At 57.1% G+C, this 15,264-nt stretch overlaps 1 protein-coding gene across 6 annotated transcripts in view; it reads right to left on the bottom strand.

Moving 5' to 3' along the window:
- MVB12B (multivesicular body subunit 12B) overlaps positions 1 to 14,681 on the bottom strand; it is a 65,218-nt gene extending 50,537 nt beyond the window's left edge. For 2 of the 6 annotated variants that reach the window (XR_012765837.1, XM_075439071.1), the window contains exons 1-3: positions 14,223 to 14,326; positions 8,321 to 8,443; positions 2,211 to 2,318 (exon numbers count right to left, since the gene is read on the bottom strand). Coding sequence is in view for 5 of the 6 variants with exons in the window: in XM_075439071.1 (XP_075295186.1) it covers positions 2,211 to 2,318; positions 8,321 to 8,443; positions 14,223 to 14,285 (294 nt within the window). In the remaining variant the exon portion in view is untranslated. Of the gene's footprint in view, positions 1 to 2,210; positions 2,319 to 8,320; positions 8,444 to 9,168; positions 9,270 to 9,507; positions 9,626 to 14,222; positions 14,327 to 14,633 lie in introns of those variants that run through there. The other 4 variants (XM_075439075.1, XM_075439074.1, XM_075439072.1 and 1 more) reach the window with 4 other exon arrangements.
- Between the last annotated feature and the right edge of the window lie 583 nt (positions 14,682 to 15,264).

Genomic DNA, 15,264 nt, shown 5'->3' with positions numbered 1-15,264 from the left:
GTTGTCCTGGCACAGCAAATGGTAATGGTCGCTGCTGATTCATCTTTCATGTTTTATTTATTCAAACTGTCTGGCTGTGTTTCATCAGCGTGCAACTTTCAGCTGAACCAACGATCATTCCTCCATCATCGGCAGACAGGCAGGAGAGACGCCTCTGACAAGTTCGTTAACTGCTGAAACACTGGGAGTCAGCACTGATGCTCTGCCATACACATGGGAGAAAAGGGCACAAAGCCTCCCCATCTGCGAGATGCACCGTTTCGGGCCTCCTCACTGTGACATTCAAATACCAGCAATGTCCTCATAATATGTCAAATACTGTAAGCTGTTACGAAGGATGATTCTGATAAAGAGACACTACAGACCATCTCCGTCATAAACCAGGTATCTGAGGTGCATTAACTCTGCTAACTACAACACGTTCTTCGGGACAAACAGTTCCCAGTGTTTTGTTAAAAACAAAAAAATCTCTGAGCAGTAAAACTTCCAAGCCAAAGCGCAGCACCACATGAAGGTTCAAGTGAGAGAAGGCTCTCCCTCCTGGTCCAGTCTCTGCCTCACAGAGCCCCTCGCACACGTGAAGCCACGGCCTCACACAGCACAAGCGCGTGTCGAGGTGTCCTTGGGATGGAGCCTGCTCTGCCGGCCGGAGGAGGCTGCCCAGCTGTGGCAAAGCCAGCTCCGAGAAGCGAGGGAGCTCTGCCATCCATCGGGTACGGCCGCAGCGAGCCACAGGAGCACCAGCGCCATGCCAGCCCCTGACCACGGGCAGCACAGCCCGCGGACGCTGCCAGGAGCTCTGCCGGGAGCCCCCGACCACGGGCAGCAGTGCCCAGGAGCTCTGTCAGGAGCGCCCGCGGGTCTCCAGCGTTGCCGATGCTGGCCTCGAGACAGCCCACCCGTGGGACGCAGTGCCTCGCACACCAGGCTGCTGCACAGCTGGGACCGGCAGTCCTCCCCCCATGCTCCTTTTAATTCACTCCTCATCAATATGAGGAACGCATTCCCAAACCGCGCCGAGCAGAGGATTCGTGCCAAAAGCTCAACAGACACCGACTGAGGGTATTTACACTGTCTCTGGTAGCCAGCAGTTGCTACTATCCTGTAATTATTTCTGACAACCTCGCATTTAAGGTAGCCACAGATAAACTTAATACTCAAATCATCACAAATCTTTCTGTTTAATACCCTCCCTGCCCATTCTGGGGCTATCGTTTCTGCTACTGCAGGTACTCCAGGATGAAAAGCACAATTCTTGCCCCTCCACCCCAGGAAGCGATATTTCCCATAGCTCTGGAGCTTTATTTTAATCTGCAGGCAGGGAAGCGGATGGAAGAAAGGCCAAATGCTGGAAATTGGCAGCCCACGGCTTTCCTGTCAGGACCCGTGCTCAGCCTCTGAAGTCACAGTCGCTTTTCTGTTCCCGTCATTGGTGAAAGCAAGAGTACAAAATGGTATCTCCACACCCTGACAACAGAGTCGCTGTGAATATCCAAAAGACGACACAAGGCAGGATTACCCACTAGATGGAGTGCATTCATTGTAGAATTAAATAGTTCCTCCAGAAAAGAGGAAGTTTTCACACTAGTCTCAGCCAAAAACAGAGTAGAAGGCATCAGGTTCTCACTGCACATGGTCTTCTCTCCTCCACGGAAGATGTGGGCAGACAACTGACACTGATCAGAAATTAACTTCTGCTTAATAGCCATACTAGAAGATTACAAGAATATGGTAGCATATGCACAACATGGGCAAATTCTCAAGAATCAGCACCAAAAACAACAAAGAAGGAAAAGCTAATCCTGCAAGAAAACATCTGTGATGCCCCTGGATTCAGAAACTAACATTTCCTTCATCAACACTACCTGCAGCGTTTGCTTCTCCAGGTAACCAGAGTCACAAATTCTTCAAGACCATGAGCACGCAGCACCCATTGCTACAGTAGCAAACGCGAGCGTGAGGGGGTTGCTCAAAGCCAAGCATTCCCTTTTCTGCTGCTTTTATTGCAGATTTTGCCAGCGATTTCTTTCTACAAAGAACACAGACAAAATGCAAATATCTATCCATTGCAGTTTGCCTCCTGACTCACCCAAACTCAGCAAAATGCCTGCCTGAATTATAATTGGCTCCATAAAATGAATCATCTTATGGGTAAGAGCATACCAGGCACAGATGCAAATCATGCAGACACACTCAGCAAATGGACTTACATTTTCTTTTGAAAACGATCTCGTGAAGCACAGGTATCGTGTGACCTTGGATTTAAACAGGCCATCTTTCCAGAGGTCAGCATCCAAGCCATCTGCTGTTTGTGCAACCTGGAAAGAAGAGACAGAGGCAGAGAGGACACATGTGAGCCAAGATAAAGTTAATATATGTGCAGTACTTCTTCCTCAGACCTCTTCTAATTAACGGTAGCCCGAACTCTCACAGCATCTCATTAGTTTCTTCACGAGGTGCAGTGCAAGGAACTTCCAAGAGGAAGTATAAAGTAAGTTCTAAAAACGCTGTCTGTGGGAGTCCGTTGATTAAAGATGCTCTGACAGAGGCTATTCTAATGAGGAAACAGCAACTTTGGTTACAGTCTCCAAACAATAGTTTGGAAAAGTCAGCATATTGAGGCTCTCATTACCAGCCTACATGCAAGGCTGCACTGGGGCAAGCTGCGAGGAGGGGTCTGTGTAGACAAAGCACAGAAACCGCGCGATCTCTGTATTATTTGCACAGAAAAGCCATCAAGCGATTCTGGCTTCCAGGCCAAAAAGCTGCTTCCAGCAGCTGGGAAAAGCCCATGTCACTCGCAGACTTGGCAGCAGTGCTGCGTGTGAGGACGGACCCCGCCAATGTCTCTCTCCAACGCAGCCCCGTGTCGGTCGACTCCGCAGCACACACCGCACAGAGGGCTAAGGAAGCGGACGCTGGGCCCTCCGCCGAGGAGACGAGCATGTTCAGGAGAGGAAGGCAGGGGAACATCTCCCCTCGGAGCCAATTCAGGGAGCGGGCACGAGGCAGCAGCATCCCCAGCAAAGGGCTCCGCTCCATCAGCAGCTGGGCACTTGCCCGGCATGGTGCAAGCTGGCAAGAGCCCCGGCCCAAAAGGTTTGCTGTCAAGTAGGAGAGGAGACAAAACGGCAAACACACAGAGAAGGGTAGCAGAAACAAGATGACCCCACCAGGCTAATGCCCAGCTGATGGCTCCCAACAGGAGTCTCTAACATGGTCTGAAGCTACGCAGAAGCACAGCTGACCCTCTGCCTATTGCCTCTCCGACGGGGACAAACCGCTCCACTGCAGCGCTTCCAAGTCTGATCTTACTGAATTGAGCAGACCTTGGCCCCAGAGCAGCCTGAGAACAGAGCTGACATTTGTTTGCACCCATGTTTTCTCGAGCAAGACTCTGCGCAGGGCGCAGCAGCAAGAGATGTGTGCTGACAAGACCCTCCAATTATCTGAAGTGCGGGAGAGAAAAGCGTGTTTATTGTCTGATCAGCAAAGGGAGCAAAGCGCATTGGCTGCTCTTCGCCTTTCAGTAACTGCTGTCCACAAGCCCCTGCAAGGTACACACAGCTTTTGTGGTCAGGCTTCTGCAAAGAAACCTGCACCATTTTTAAGTAGCAAAATTTTAAAACAGGATTTTGATCAGATTTTTTGTTTCTTTATTATTCCTTGAATCCAACTCTCTTCTAAAGTGCTAATTTAGGAATGTATAAAATCCATGTGCATCCACATGGATTTTATACATTCCTAAATTAGAGGTCCCTCTCCTATGGGTAAGTCAGTCCTGGTGAAAAGATATTCAAAAATTAGAAAAAATGCTAGCAGATAGGACACTTCGCCTGAACTCCAACCCTTGTTAGAAACAGTCTGAAGGACTACAACCAGATCTAATCACTTTATTAATGAATATGCTTTGAGTTCGATGGTTCCATTTTTCTTGTGTTAGCCAGCTTTATTTTCTTTGCTCCCACACTAAAGATGCTCAAAACTCAGCAGGCAGCAATAGACTCAGTCTGCGATTGTAAAGTCGGTGCTATACAAGTTGCTGTCAAATGCACTTTTTATCTAACCTCTGCAAGCTTTAGGAACTTTACATTACTTACAACAATACCAGACAATTTTTGAGGTGGAAGTACACCGCCTGAGCACACACCTCTACAACTCACGGCTCAGGGCACAGCTGGATCCCTGGCCAAGATGTCCGATGGGCCCCTGCGCTGGCACTGCCGCCCCTCTGAGGAAGGGAGGCTCGGCACTGTTACCGTCTGACCTAACGAAGAAGAAACCCCAAAACTCCAACCCTCACCACACCCCCTTTCAGGAACAACCCCGCCATTCTGACCCATCGAGCACCTAGCAGCAAGGCCCAAGCCGGTTCTGGGGAGCCGGGCGGCGAGGCACCGGCCCGTCTCCAGGGCGGCACAGCACCCCGGGCTGCCCCGCACACCCCATCGCGCTGCCGCTCTCCCCCGACCGCCGGCCCGGGCAGCACGGAGCCGGGCTCCCGGGAGCCAGCGGTGCCGGGCCCGGCCCACAGCGCTGCCCCTTGGGAACAGGGTCCCCGCCGAGCAGCCACGCGGGCCCCTCCGACGCCTCCCCGCGCAGCCGAGCTGCCGGCCGCTGCCCACCCAGCAGCACCGTGCCACCGCGCCGTGCCACCGTGCCACCACACCGTGCCCCCGCACCGTGCCGCCGCGCCATGCCACCGCGCCGTGCCACCGCGCCGTGCCGCCACGCCGTGCCGCCGCGCCGTGCCACCATGCCATGCCACCGCGCCGTGCCTTGCAGCGGACATGAGCAGCGCAGCTGAGAGGAGCGGAGGGAAGGGCCTGACAGCCCTGCAGCCCCACTGCAAAACCCTCCTGCTTCTGCCGAAACGCAACAGTCGCAGGCGGCATCCCCAGCCATTAACCCTGAGCGTGCTGCCTCTGCACCATCCTGCTGAAGACTTCTTCCAAGCCTGGAGAACATAAGCATGCATTAACTTGTCAGAAAACTCATGGGGAAAGAAAACAGAGCAATATAAACAGGAAACTTCTTGCATCATCTGCTGGGCTCCTGCAGGCAAGGAGGTTCCCCTCCACCTCTCGAAGCAGAGCCGTGCCCGAGCAGCACTGCTTCGCGATGGCAGCGTGCCCTCGGTGGGGCAACACGGGAAGGGAGCCGACCTGGAGCGGCCCAGGCAGACCTGTCCCGCGGGACGGGACTGTGCAGCCCCAGCTCACCAGGTCCCCCGCTCGGCCAAGAGGCCAGGAACGTGCGGTACAAAGGACACGGCACACTGCACCAGGCGCCCAGCACTGGGCACAACGGTCCTTGTCCTCGCAGAGCTGGGGAAGACACTCCTCAAGCACGTGCTACAAACAGACGGACTCCATGAAGCAGCCCAGTAAGGAAGGTGTCCCCCAGCCCACCCCTCCAAGGGCACGGTGACCTACCTGCTGCCCAGCAGTCCTGCAGCAGGACAGGCCCCCGGCCCACTCAACCCCCTGCCCCATGGCACGGGTCTGCCCCGCCGGCGGCATGCAGGGCCCTCCCTGCTCCAGCACGGCCCTGCACAAGCAGCACCCTCGGTCTCTGGCCCAGAGCAAACCCCAGCGAGGAGCTGGCGTTCAGCCCGCACCACACCTCTCTCCTACCCCAGGATCCCTGCTTCCCACCTCCCCTCCCTGCCCTCCCCACCCTTACGCTCAGTCTTGCCAGTTTGGGCAGACTTTCGGGAATCAAAGTTCAGACACATTCTCTACGTTTTAGCAAAATCAAGTCTTTGGTGCTTCAGCTATTAAAAGACCTGGCTAGTCATTACAAGCGTCAGTAGCTGTTTTCTAAGCAGACACAAAGGCAACAGAGTTTTCTGAGTAATTAAAAAACTACTGAGGCAAAAAGATCTCCAACGCATTCACCAAGATTCCCCCGGGTCTGGTACTGCGGGCTCTGCCGCACGGCCGTCTCCAGCCGGGCAGCAGCCGAACCCCGGGGCTCCGTGTGAACCTGGGAAACGGACCAGCACATCCCCTGGGCATTTAACGTACAGCCAGGCTGAAAGCACCCGTGCCTTCGCTTGTTTGTTTTAAAGAGAAGTGAAGGAAAAAGGAAGAAAAAGAACATGGCACTGGCTGTTTATTAGAGAAAGGACGTGAGCGAAAGAGAAACTGGGTAAAGCCTAGAAATAACATGGCTGTCTCAGAAAGAGACAACGGGGTACTTCACCATCACAAAACTCAGAACCATCAGTGAAACTACACAATGTCAAATTTATCACTAACAAGAGGAAGTACTTTCTCATGCAACTCTGAATCCACCTGTGGAACTGAATGCAGCAGGCTGCCGTAGCAAAAGGCAAAGCTATTGGATCCCTAAGGGAACTACAACAACAGCGCAAGATAAAGCGGTGTTAAAGCTTCCCAGAAGATGACAGTGGTTCTTCTTTTCAGGATACAGTTTGAGCCTCTAACTGTGAGGGCTTCAGGGAGCTCACTCCCAGGATGGAGCTGCCACAGCCGCTTTCATCAAGGCTTTACTCCCTGAAGCAACCACCAGCTGTCAGCGTCCCATTACGGACATTGCGTATCTGGAGAAACACAGAGCCTGAGATTGCCCAAGTCCACTCGTTGCCCTTGTCTCGGAACACGACTTTCTCCGCTGCCATCAGAACTGCACTTCTGTGCACCGGGCTTCACGCCTCCAGACAGGGCAGACTGGGTCCCAGAGAGGTCAGGGGGAAGCAGCAGCCCCGCAGCGCGGACGCTGCTCCCGAGCCCGGCCTCGCGCAGAGCACGAGCTCCCAGGCACGGCAACGCACAGCCGCGGCAGCGTGGCAGCCGGAGCGGCCCCATCACAGCAGGCGCCGCGCAGCGGACAGGACGCCGGCTGCAGCTCACGGCGCCCGGCACAGCCGACTGCGCATTTGCCACACGTGAGGCTGAAGGAGTGGGCGAGCGGAAGCCACGCTTGGGGCAAGACAACTGCAGACAGCCTGCCGCGGGGACTGCCGGCCCCAGGGTGGGAGCGGAGAGGAGCTCCCCGCCAGCAGAGGAAGGGAGGAGGAGGAGGAGAGGACAGGCAGCCTCCTCCCTGTGCCCCTACGAGAGAGTGACCCACATTTACAAGCACTATTACACCACCACCGTAATTGGATTAAGCCAGAGGAAGACTCTTCTATCTTGTTTACTTTAAACTGCGTTAGCGCTGAAGCTCCCTACTAAACCACAGACAGGCTATCTGGGGTGAGCGCTCTCTCTGCCCAGTCATTTAGGCAGAACGCAATTCTGTTATCTCAACTCTCACACTGTCCCGTGTTCTTTTATCAGGGCAAGCAGCTAATCACACAGCCTGGCTCACACAGGTAATCAGCACTCAGAAAAATGCAGTAAATGCAAAAACCATCCAGGTCTTTAAGGATTCTTTTCACAATTCCCTCTCTCGTGTCCTTACTTTGGCCTGATCCATTTTCTTTCTTCCCTCACTGAAAAAGGTATGCAACGGCCCAGAGCTGAAAAGGTCTGAGCAAAGCCTCAAGTCAACCGGTTTCCACTCCCGACCACGCAAGCTGTGCGACTCTGCAAACCCTAGGTGTGACGTAGCCCAGTTGGAGTAGGATACATAGAAAGGTGAGCAGACAGACTGCAGGCCAAATCTTTCGCTATAGAGCTCTACTACTTTATGATATTTCACTGTCTGAGACACTAATCTATGGGGAGAAAATCCATGCTGTTGGTTATACAGCAACTAATCCAAGGAACAAGCAGCTGTTAAACAGTGACCTCCCTTTATCCATTCACATATTCATTTCTGCTGTATCCAGCTGCCTTTTCCTGCTGCCAAAGCTCAGTTTAGAGGTTTGCATTCTGTCCATCAAAATCATCCTTGCAATTTCAGCTGGATGCGAAACTCTGTTTCCCGCTCTGGAGCTTCTCATCATCATTGTGCAGTGCTGATATGTGGGATTAAACAGCTGATGTGGGATCCATTTATTCAGAGATATAATTTGTGCAATACTTAGGACTCCTTCAGGATGAATGTTACTAGGATTTATTAAATTTGCATGCCACAGTGGCCAGCTGTTTCTGAAAACCCCTCCTCCAGGTAATTATGCTCCTCTGGAGTGGCACAGATGAAGCAGCACGACTGCACCCACAAACCTCCACTGATGGAAAGCATTAAGTGCTGTGGGCTGAGCTGGGCAGCTGGATGTCAAATTACTTCTTAAAGCACATGGCTGAAGGCAGGCCCTCTCTGGAAGAGCTGCTCTTCCCAGCAAAGAAAAACCTCGTTAGTGCAGAACCAGAGCATTAGCAACAGCAGCAGAAATAGCTCTACTTACTACATCATAACCTGTCGGTGCTCGGTTCCGGGATGCAACCACACCGACACCCGTGATGGGATCCATCGGCAAGTCGGGCAAGGCATCCGAGAGGTCTCGCACCTCAGGCATTATGGACTGAACCTGAAAGAAAGGAGCAGAATTAACGGGCTGCTCAGCAGCACACCCCAGCAGAAGACAGAGAGCACCGAGAGCCTGCATGCATGCCACAGCAGTGCCTGTGCCGACACACCACAGACTGCCAAGTTAAACACAGGATTAGGCCAGACACACCTTCTGCACTTTCATTTGCTCTTGATAAGAGGGTACATTTGTGCAGTGCCCAATGGGTTTGGAATTTGGGCCAGCAGCCCCTTCAGAGATTAATTTTGCTGCTTCCAGGATACTTAACATGGGCTGGTCTCCATCTAACAATGACGGAAAACCCAAGCTCATTCTCTTCCCTCCCAAACAGAGGGCAAATTTCATCCCCAAGTCAGACTGGTTGAAGCAGTTCTGCCATTTTAAGCAGCAAGAAATCTGCTCCTAATGGCTTAATTGGGAGGTTGCCCATCCACTACAGGTGTTAGACAGGCCGGGGGTTCCCCTGCAAGCCTTCAGCCCCACCGCACCCTCCCGAACCAGACCATTTTCATGTAGCAGCACAGATGTCTCTGGCGCTGTATGCAAAACCGCGCTTGCCGTGGAGAGCCTCAGCACCAGGGGAACACAGACGAAGCAGCACAGGACGGTCTGATGCAAAGCACAGAGGCCGTGAAGAGGCCTGAGCATCTTCCAGAAGGGAAACATCACCAAGTACTTCAGGGGAGGGAGATACGCAAAGGGCGACAGAAGCAGGTAAGACCAACCAATTCCGGAGAGATGCTGTTGCAGGAAGCGGGAGGAGAGGACAAGAGAGCTGCTGAAACAACTCGCTGAGGAGAAGGATGGGGAAAGGTGCCACTGCCTCAGCACGTGGTCTCCTGCAGAGGCAGCCAGTTAGGGCAAGTCTTCTCTGGCTTTCAGGCAGGAATGCCCCAGGAAACCACCCCCCACGCACCCCGAGATAAAAGGGCAGTGCTTTGAGTAAACAAGCGTCACTGCTGCGCAGCCAGACAAGCCGTGAACCAGAGCTTCCTAATTCAATTCCCTCCTCAGAGCAATTAAACCCCAGCATTTCTAGGCCACGTAGATGGCTGGTTACTTACTGCTTCTAGAAAAGGCAGAGGTGAGTGCTGGTGCCAGTGGGACCTGGGTTTACACTTCACAGTGCCCAGTCCGAACAAACATCGTGCTGCAGGCAATAAAAAAGAGCAAGTCTGGGCCCTATGTAAATAATAATAATGTCACACGAACAGCCAGACTACCTGAGCGGTGCAAAACAACAGAAGCCAGTGACCAGTAATGGTGAAAACGCTATTGCCGAGGAACCAAACCCAGGGGAGAGCTCTGCTTCGGCACCTAGACAGGCACCCAGCACGCAGAGCAAGGCGGACCCTCTTTGCTCCCTACGCAGGTGAAGCCTCCGAAGCGCGCTGAGCCGCAGGGGCTCACCCTCCCCCCCGTCGGGCTCCCTGTCCTCACGGTGGGCGAGGAGCAGAGCACCCTGCCGCAGGGACGCTGGTGGCAGCCAGCACAGCCCCAGCAAACCCGGCACCGCTGCCTGCGCTGCTCCATCCAGACGCCTGGCAAGTAATCCAGAACCCACTGCCTAAAATGTGCAGTACCGAGCAAATGTGATGTGAATTTAAACAAAGAATTTACAATCTGTTCTTCACACAGATGCACGTTTTCTGAAACTTTTCCAAGTCACTTTCAATAACGTAATGACTTGTTATTACGCATCGGGAGGAGCTGGGAGATAATGAATGCTGATATGAGATTCTCTGAGGCCATTCTGAACTGAAACCCAGGTAAGCAATGGTATTCCCTGGTGTGGCAAGAACACCGCACGGCAGGTTCCAGCACAGCTGCAGCCGCACCGTGGGGAAGCGGACCTGCTCCCCGGCACCTCTGGCCTCCCCCAAACCCGCCCCGACGAAGTTCGCTCCGCAGCGGCGGGGGGCAGAGGGGCCGTGCCCCATCCCGGGCCCGCAGAGCCCAGGCGGGCAGGGAGCCCCGGCATTCCCCGCTCTCCCGCAGCGGGGCCGGGGGCCTCGTGCCAGGCGCTGCCCAGGCCCGGCTCGCCATGCTGGGGCCTGCTGCGGGGAGGCACAGCCGCACGGCCGGAACCCGACCGCGGCAGCAGGGTCGGCCTGGCCGAGGCCCCGAGGCCCGCGGCGTGGAGCGGCTGGGCAGGCCCTGGGCCCGGCGGCGTCCCCTTGGCGGGAGGAAGAAGGGCACCTTTGTCAGAGCCGACCGCGGCAGGCGGAGGGACACGGCATCAATCCTCGCGCTGTGCCGCCTCGCACAAAGCCCCTCCACGGCGGCTTTCCGCCGCGCGGCGAGGCAGCGGCGCAGGGCCCAGGGCAGGGAGGGCCGAGGTGAGCTCCGTGTGCCCAGACCACGGCCTGCGCCCGCCGCGGGGCGACGGGCGGGCAAAGCACCTGCCCAGCAAGCGCAGCCCCGCGGCCGGAGGCCCGGGCAGCCGTGCTGCGGGCCGGGGCACCGGTGGGGCTGTGCCGTGCCAGGCCGGCCGCTCGGGAGCTCCCCGCCGCGCGGGTGGCATTGAGGAGCCATCTGGAACAGACACGGAGCGGCAGCAGCCGGCCTGCACACTCGGGTAAATGTTTTTGTGAACTCGGCACAGGTCAGAGGGCAGTCCCTGGCTGGGCAGGCACACAGATGATTAGTTACTTTGCACGTCTCCCCCAGGGCGTCTGCAAAGTTTGGTTTCTTTTCTACCCCACCTTTGAACTTAAAAAACAAACAGTGAAAGAACAGATTAAATTAAGGAGCACGATTCTATAAATACTCCTATTAGACAGCTTGTTATTTTAACAAAGTTCTCTTTAAACGACACAAGTTTGACCTATACGCTTGCATAACATCATGGTGGCCGGGAACTCAATCCGACTGACCAGGGCTCTCGCCACCCCGCGCGAAGCCGTGCCTGCCGAGCTCTGCCAGGGGCCTGTGCCACGCCACCCACTGCAGGGTTATTCTGGGAACAGCCCAAAACTGCCAGAAGAACGTTTTTCCCATCCGTTGGGAGCATGCTCCATGGAGGCTGTTCTCAACTGCAGGGCCACATCCAGCCCCCAGCACGCCCCGGCAGCGAAGGGAAGCTGGATGCGAGCCCTGGGGCAGGAAGAAGCTTCTAAACACTGCAGGGCCGCTCGCAGAGAGCCGGCGGGGAGAGGATGTGCCTCCACCAGAGAAAGTCCCACACATCCTGCCGGCACCAGACCGAGCAGAGCGTGGCAGAGCTGGGAAGCATGGCTGCAGGACAAGACACGGAGAACGGGCTCTTGACATGCAGTCACCACGCTGTGGGCTTTATCCCGAATGCCTCCCATCCCCTTGAACCAGCCGGTCATGAGGCAGGAGGTACGGGGGTCCCAGGGATCTCGATGCCCAGCTGCAGGAGGGGCCTTCAGGGACTCTGCCAGCCTCCTCTGCCCTCAGCCAAGGTCCTGCTTTGTCTTCCTTGCCTCCTCCTGCCTGGGGTTTAAGGGACCACTTGCTCTGCGCGGCATCAACCCAGCCCTGGCCCAGCACGGCCAGACCCAGCCTGGCCCCAAGGGGCACCTCTGCATGGCACGGGGCACAGACCCCATCCCAATCCCTCATCAGCGCTTCAAATCGGCAGAGATGGCTCTGCGAGGTGGCGAAGCCGAGGGCAGCTCATCACCCCAGCGCAGGGTGTCCTGCAGCCCATGCCCGCAGTCACACTCAACTCCCCTTCGCCCAGCACCCCAGACTGTCTGTTTATGTCCTTATTGCTACCACTCACTCATTTTCTTGCTAGCTCATCTCCGCTTTTATTAGTTTATCCCAGGCATACTTTTCTGCTGGCTTCGCTGTCCGTTTCAAGTATTCCACCGAGGTGACTGACCGCCCACCCTGCTGGGCTTCGGCTGGGACACACACAGAGCAAAGGAACACATTTTCAGAAACGAATGTATTATTGTGAGTCTGCAGAGCGTTTTTCCCCTCTCGGTGTTCCTTTTGAACAAGTTAGGCAAGTTCAAGAACTGGTGGGTACATGATCAGATCAGGCCTGATGACGTATTTGCTACAGAAGCACCACACTGCCAGCAAAGCAGGTCAAGTTCTGGAGTTAAATAGCAAGGAACTTGGAGAGAGAATGGTCGTATTGTTTCTTCCTTCAGCTACAAGCCCTGCACTTTGACACTGACTTGCTCTTCCCACAGGCAGAAGAGTATGAGCTAAGGCAAAACTGGAAAAAAAATTATCAACCACTTCACTGAGTTCCTGCACCCTGCGGGAAATAATCCCATCAAACCAAAGCAGACGCGCTGCTAAAACCCTTGCTCGCCTGCTCGGGTTATCGCCCCATCATTTTGGAAAGGCGGCAGGTACTGCTGGCACAACGCACACCCAGTCCTCCCACCATGTCCGCGAACAGGACACAGCCCCAGCCAATCTTCTATTTCTGTTCATGGAATAGGACATAGTTTCAATCAGAAAAACAGGAGACCGTGGCGGGACGCAGGGTCGGGGCCCTGGAGACCTCCATCACAAGCAGGCAGAGCTGCAGTTTCACGTTTCGTCCCAAACGAAGGTATGTCTGGAATCACCCCTGCACCCAGGCTCCCATCTTCGCGACAGCTGCCTCGTACCAGCTGCAAAATTTCTACAGTTTGTGACTGAACTGGATGGAAACAGGAACTTCAGTCACAGAATGAGCAAAATTGAATCTTGTGTTGCTTCACAGCAGTTCTAACTACGGACGCTCATTTGAGCAGTGTGTCCTATTTCAAACCAAAATAGGTTTCCCGTGCACAGATGACCTTGCATCAGGGCATCAAAATCTCAATGACATTCAGTTATTTCTATCTTGGCACGTGTGTGAACAAGTCCCTGGGGGCTACAGGAACCCCTGAGCCCAGGACTCACTTTGTCAGAGCAGCACGCACCAGGAGACCGAGATGTTATGTGGTTTCTTTCACACCTCGAGAAGCTCAAACCAGGCCTTCGTCCCAGTTTGCTGAGACAGTCTAGCAGGTAAGGCTATCTCAGCTAAAAATGAAACGGATGGCACCGCCAGGCTGCCACACGAAGGGCCGGCTCCGCTAAGGAATACGCCAACATGTTCTCACTCCGTTAAAATGAAACACAAGATGGAGAAACCCAAGTTTCAGCCGGAGCAGCTGAACACCTGCCGAAGCCCAGCCCGGCTCTCTTCAGCTGAAGGACTCTGCTCGCGCTACCGTGACCCAGCTGCGAGCACCCCAGCGCAGAGAAAGCGCAGAAAATACCCGAGCTTGGCGGATCCTTGAGAACCTCTCTAGAAACCACAGCGGAAGCTCACAAGCCGCGGTAACGCAAGGGGTGAGTACACAAGCGACAGGCAGCTCCGTGCCACCGCGGGGGGGGACCCGGGGACCCGGGCACCGGCGAGGCACGCGGGCAGCCAGGCCAGCCGCGCTGCGCACAACACAGGGGGCTGCTGTTTGTTATTTTCTCCCACCGGTCGCTAACACCGCCGGCAGTAAGCCCTGAGCGGGTCGGGGTCACCGGGCTCTGCCCCCCGGCTGACCGCAGCCGCCCCCCCCCCCCCCCCCCCCCCCCGGCACCGCCGCCCCCCCCGCGGCCGCCCCGAGCGGGCGGGGGTCCCGGCCTGCCGCCGCGCCCGCGCCATGGCCCGCGGAGGGGCCGGCAGGGGCGGCCGGGCCGGGCCCCGCTCCGGGTCGCGCCGCCCCCGCCGCCAGAAGCCCCGAGCGCCCGCCGGGCCCGGCCCCAGCCGCGAGCGCGGCGGCCGGGCCGAGGGCCCGCGGCGGCCCCGGGGACACTTAACTGTTGCCCGGGCGGCGGGCGGCGGGTCGCGGCTCCCCCGGCGCAGGCAGAAGCAGCTCCTCATCGCCCGGCGGGGCCGGCGCGGCGCGGCCCGGCGGGAGGAGCGGCGGCGGCGGGGGAGCGGCCTGCGGGCCCGGGCGGAGCGGAGCGGGGCGGGGAGCGGCGGGCAGGCCGCGGCCCGGCCCCGCGCGGAGCCTCCCCCGGCGGAGCGCGCCGTGCCGGGCCCCGGGGAGCGCCGGGGCCGCAGCAGCGCAGCTCGGCCTCCCCCCCTCCCGCCGCCGCCGCGCAGGCCCCCGCCCCTCCGCGCCCACCCGCGCCCGGCCCGCGGCGCGCAGGGCCCAGAGCCCGCGCCGCACGGCCCCGCTCGCTGCGCGCCCCCCGCGGCCGCGGCCCCCTCCCCGCGGGCTCTCACCGTGGCGGCCGCGCCGCGCTGCCTCCCGCCGCCCCGGCACGGCCCGGAGCGCAGCCGGCCCCGCGGCCCTGCCCCACCCGCGCGGGCGCGGCCCGGGCCCCGCGACCCCCCGCAACCCCGGGCCCTGCCCGCCCCCCGCCGCGGCGGCTCAGAGGCCGGATGCGGGCAGCCCCTCGCCACCAGCGCATCTGCCGAGCCCCGCGGGTGGGAGCCGGCCGGCAGCCGCGGGCCTGGAGCCCCGGGCGGACAAGGAGCCGAGTGGTCGTAGTCCAGGCGGTAGAACGCGAGGAGCTCTGAATCGCGCTGCAGCTAGGAGACGGGCAGCAGCCGCTGCGGACTGGTGAAGGGCAAATTGTGCCAAACCGAGCTAGGGCTCTTGAGAAAACAGGCCCTGGGGTTGGGGGATGAGCAGCTTTGGGGCTGCCTTGACTTCAGTAAGATGCTGGCGTTCACCACGGCCTGGAAAACAAATGGAGCAAATACGGTCCCGAGAGCTCAGGGTTTGCCAGGCCGGCTGGGTAACCAGGGGCCATCAGCAGTCCACTCGCAGCACGGAAGACATCCTCACCTGAGGGTCTGCAGAGGCCTGGTTCTGCTCAGTATTACCGCATGCCAGTGATGAGATGGAGAA

This window comes from Opisthocomus hoazin, chromosome 19, assembly GCF_030867145.1.
Source record: "Opisthocomus hoazin isolate bOpiHoa1 chromosome 19, bOpiHoa1.hap1, whole genome shotgun sequence".
Taxonomy (NCBI): Eukaryota; Metazoa; Chordata; class Aves; order Opisthocomiformes; family Opisthocomidae; genus Opisthocomus; species Opisthocomus hoazin.
The sequence above is the reverse complement of the archived record's forward strand: the minus strand, read 5'-3'. Positions and strand labels throughout refer to the sequence as shown.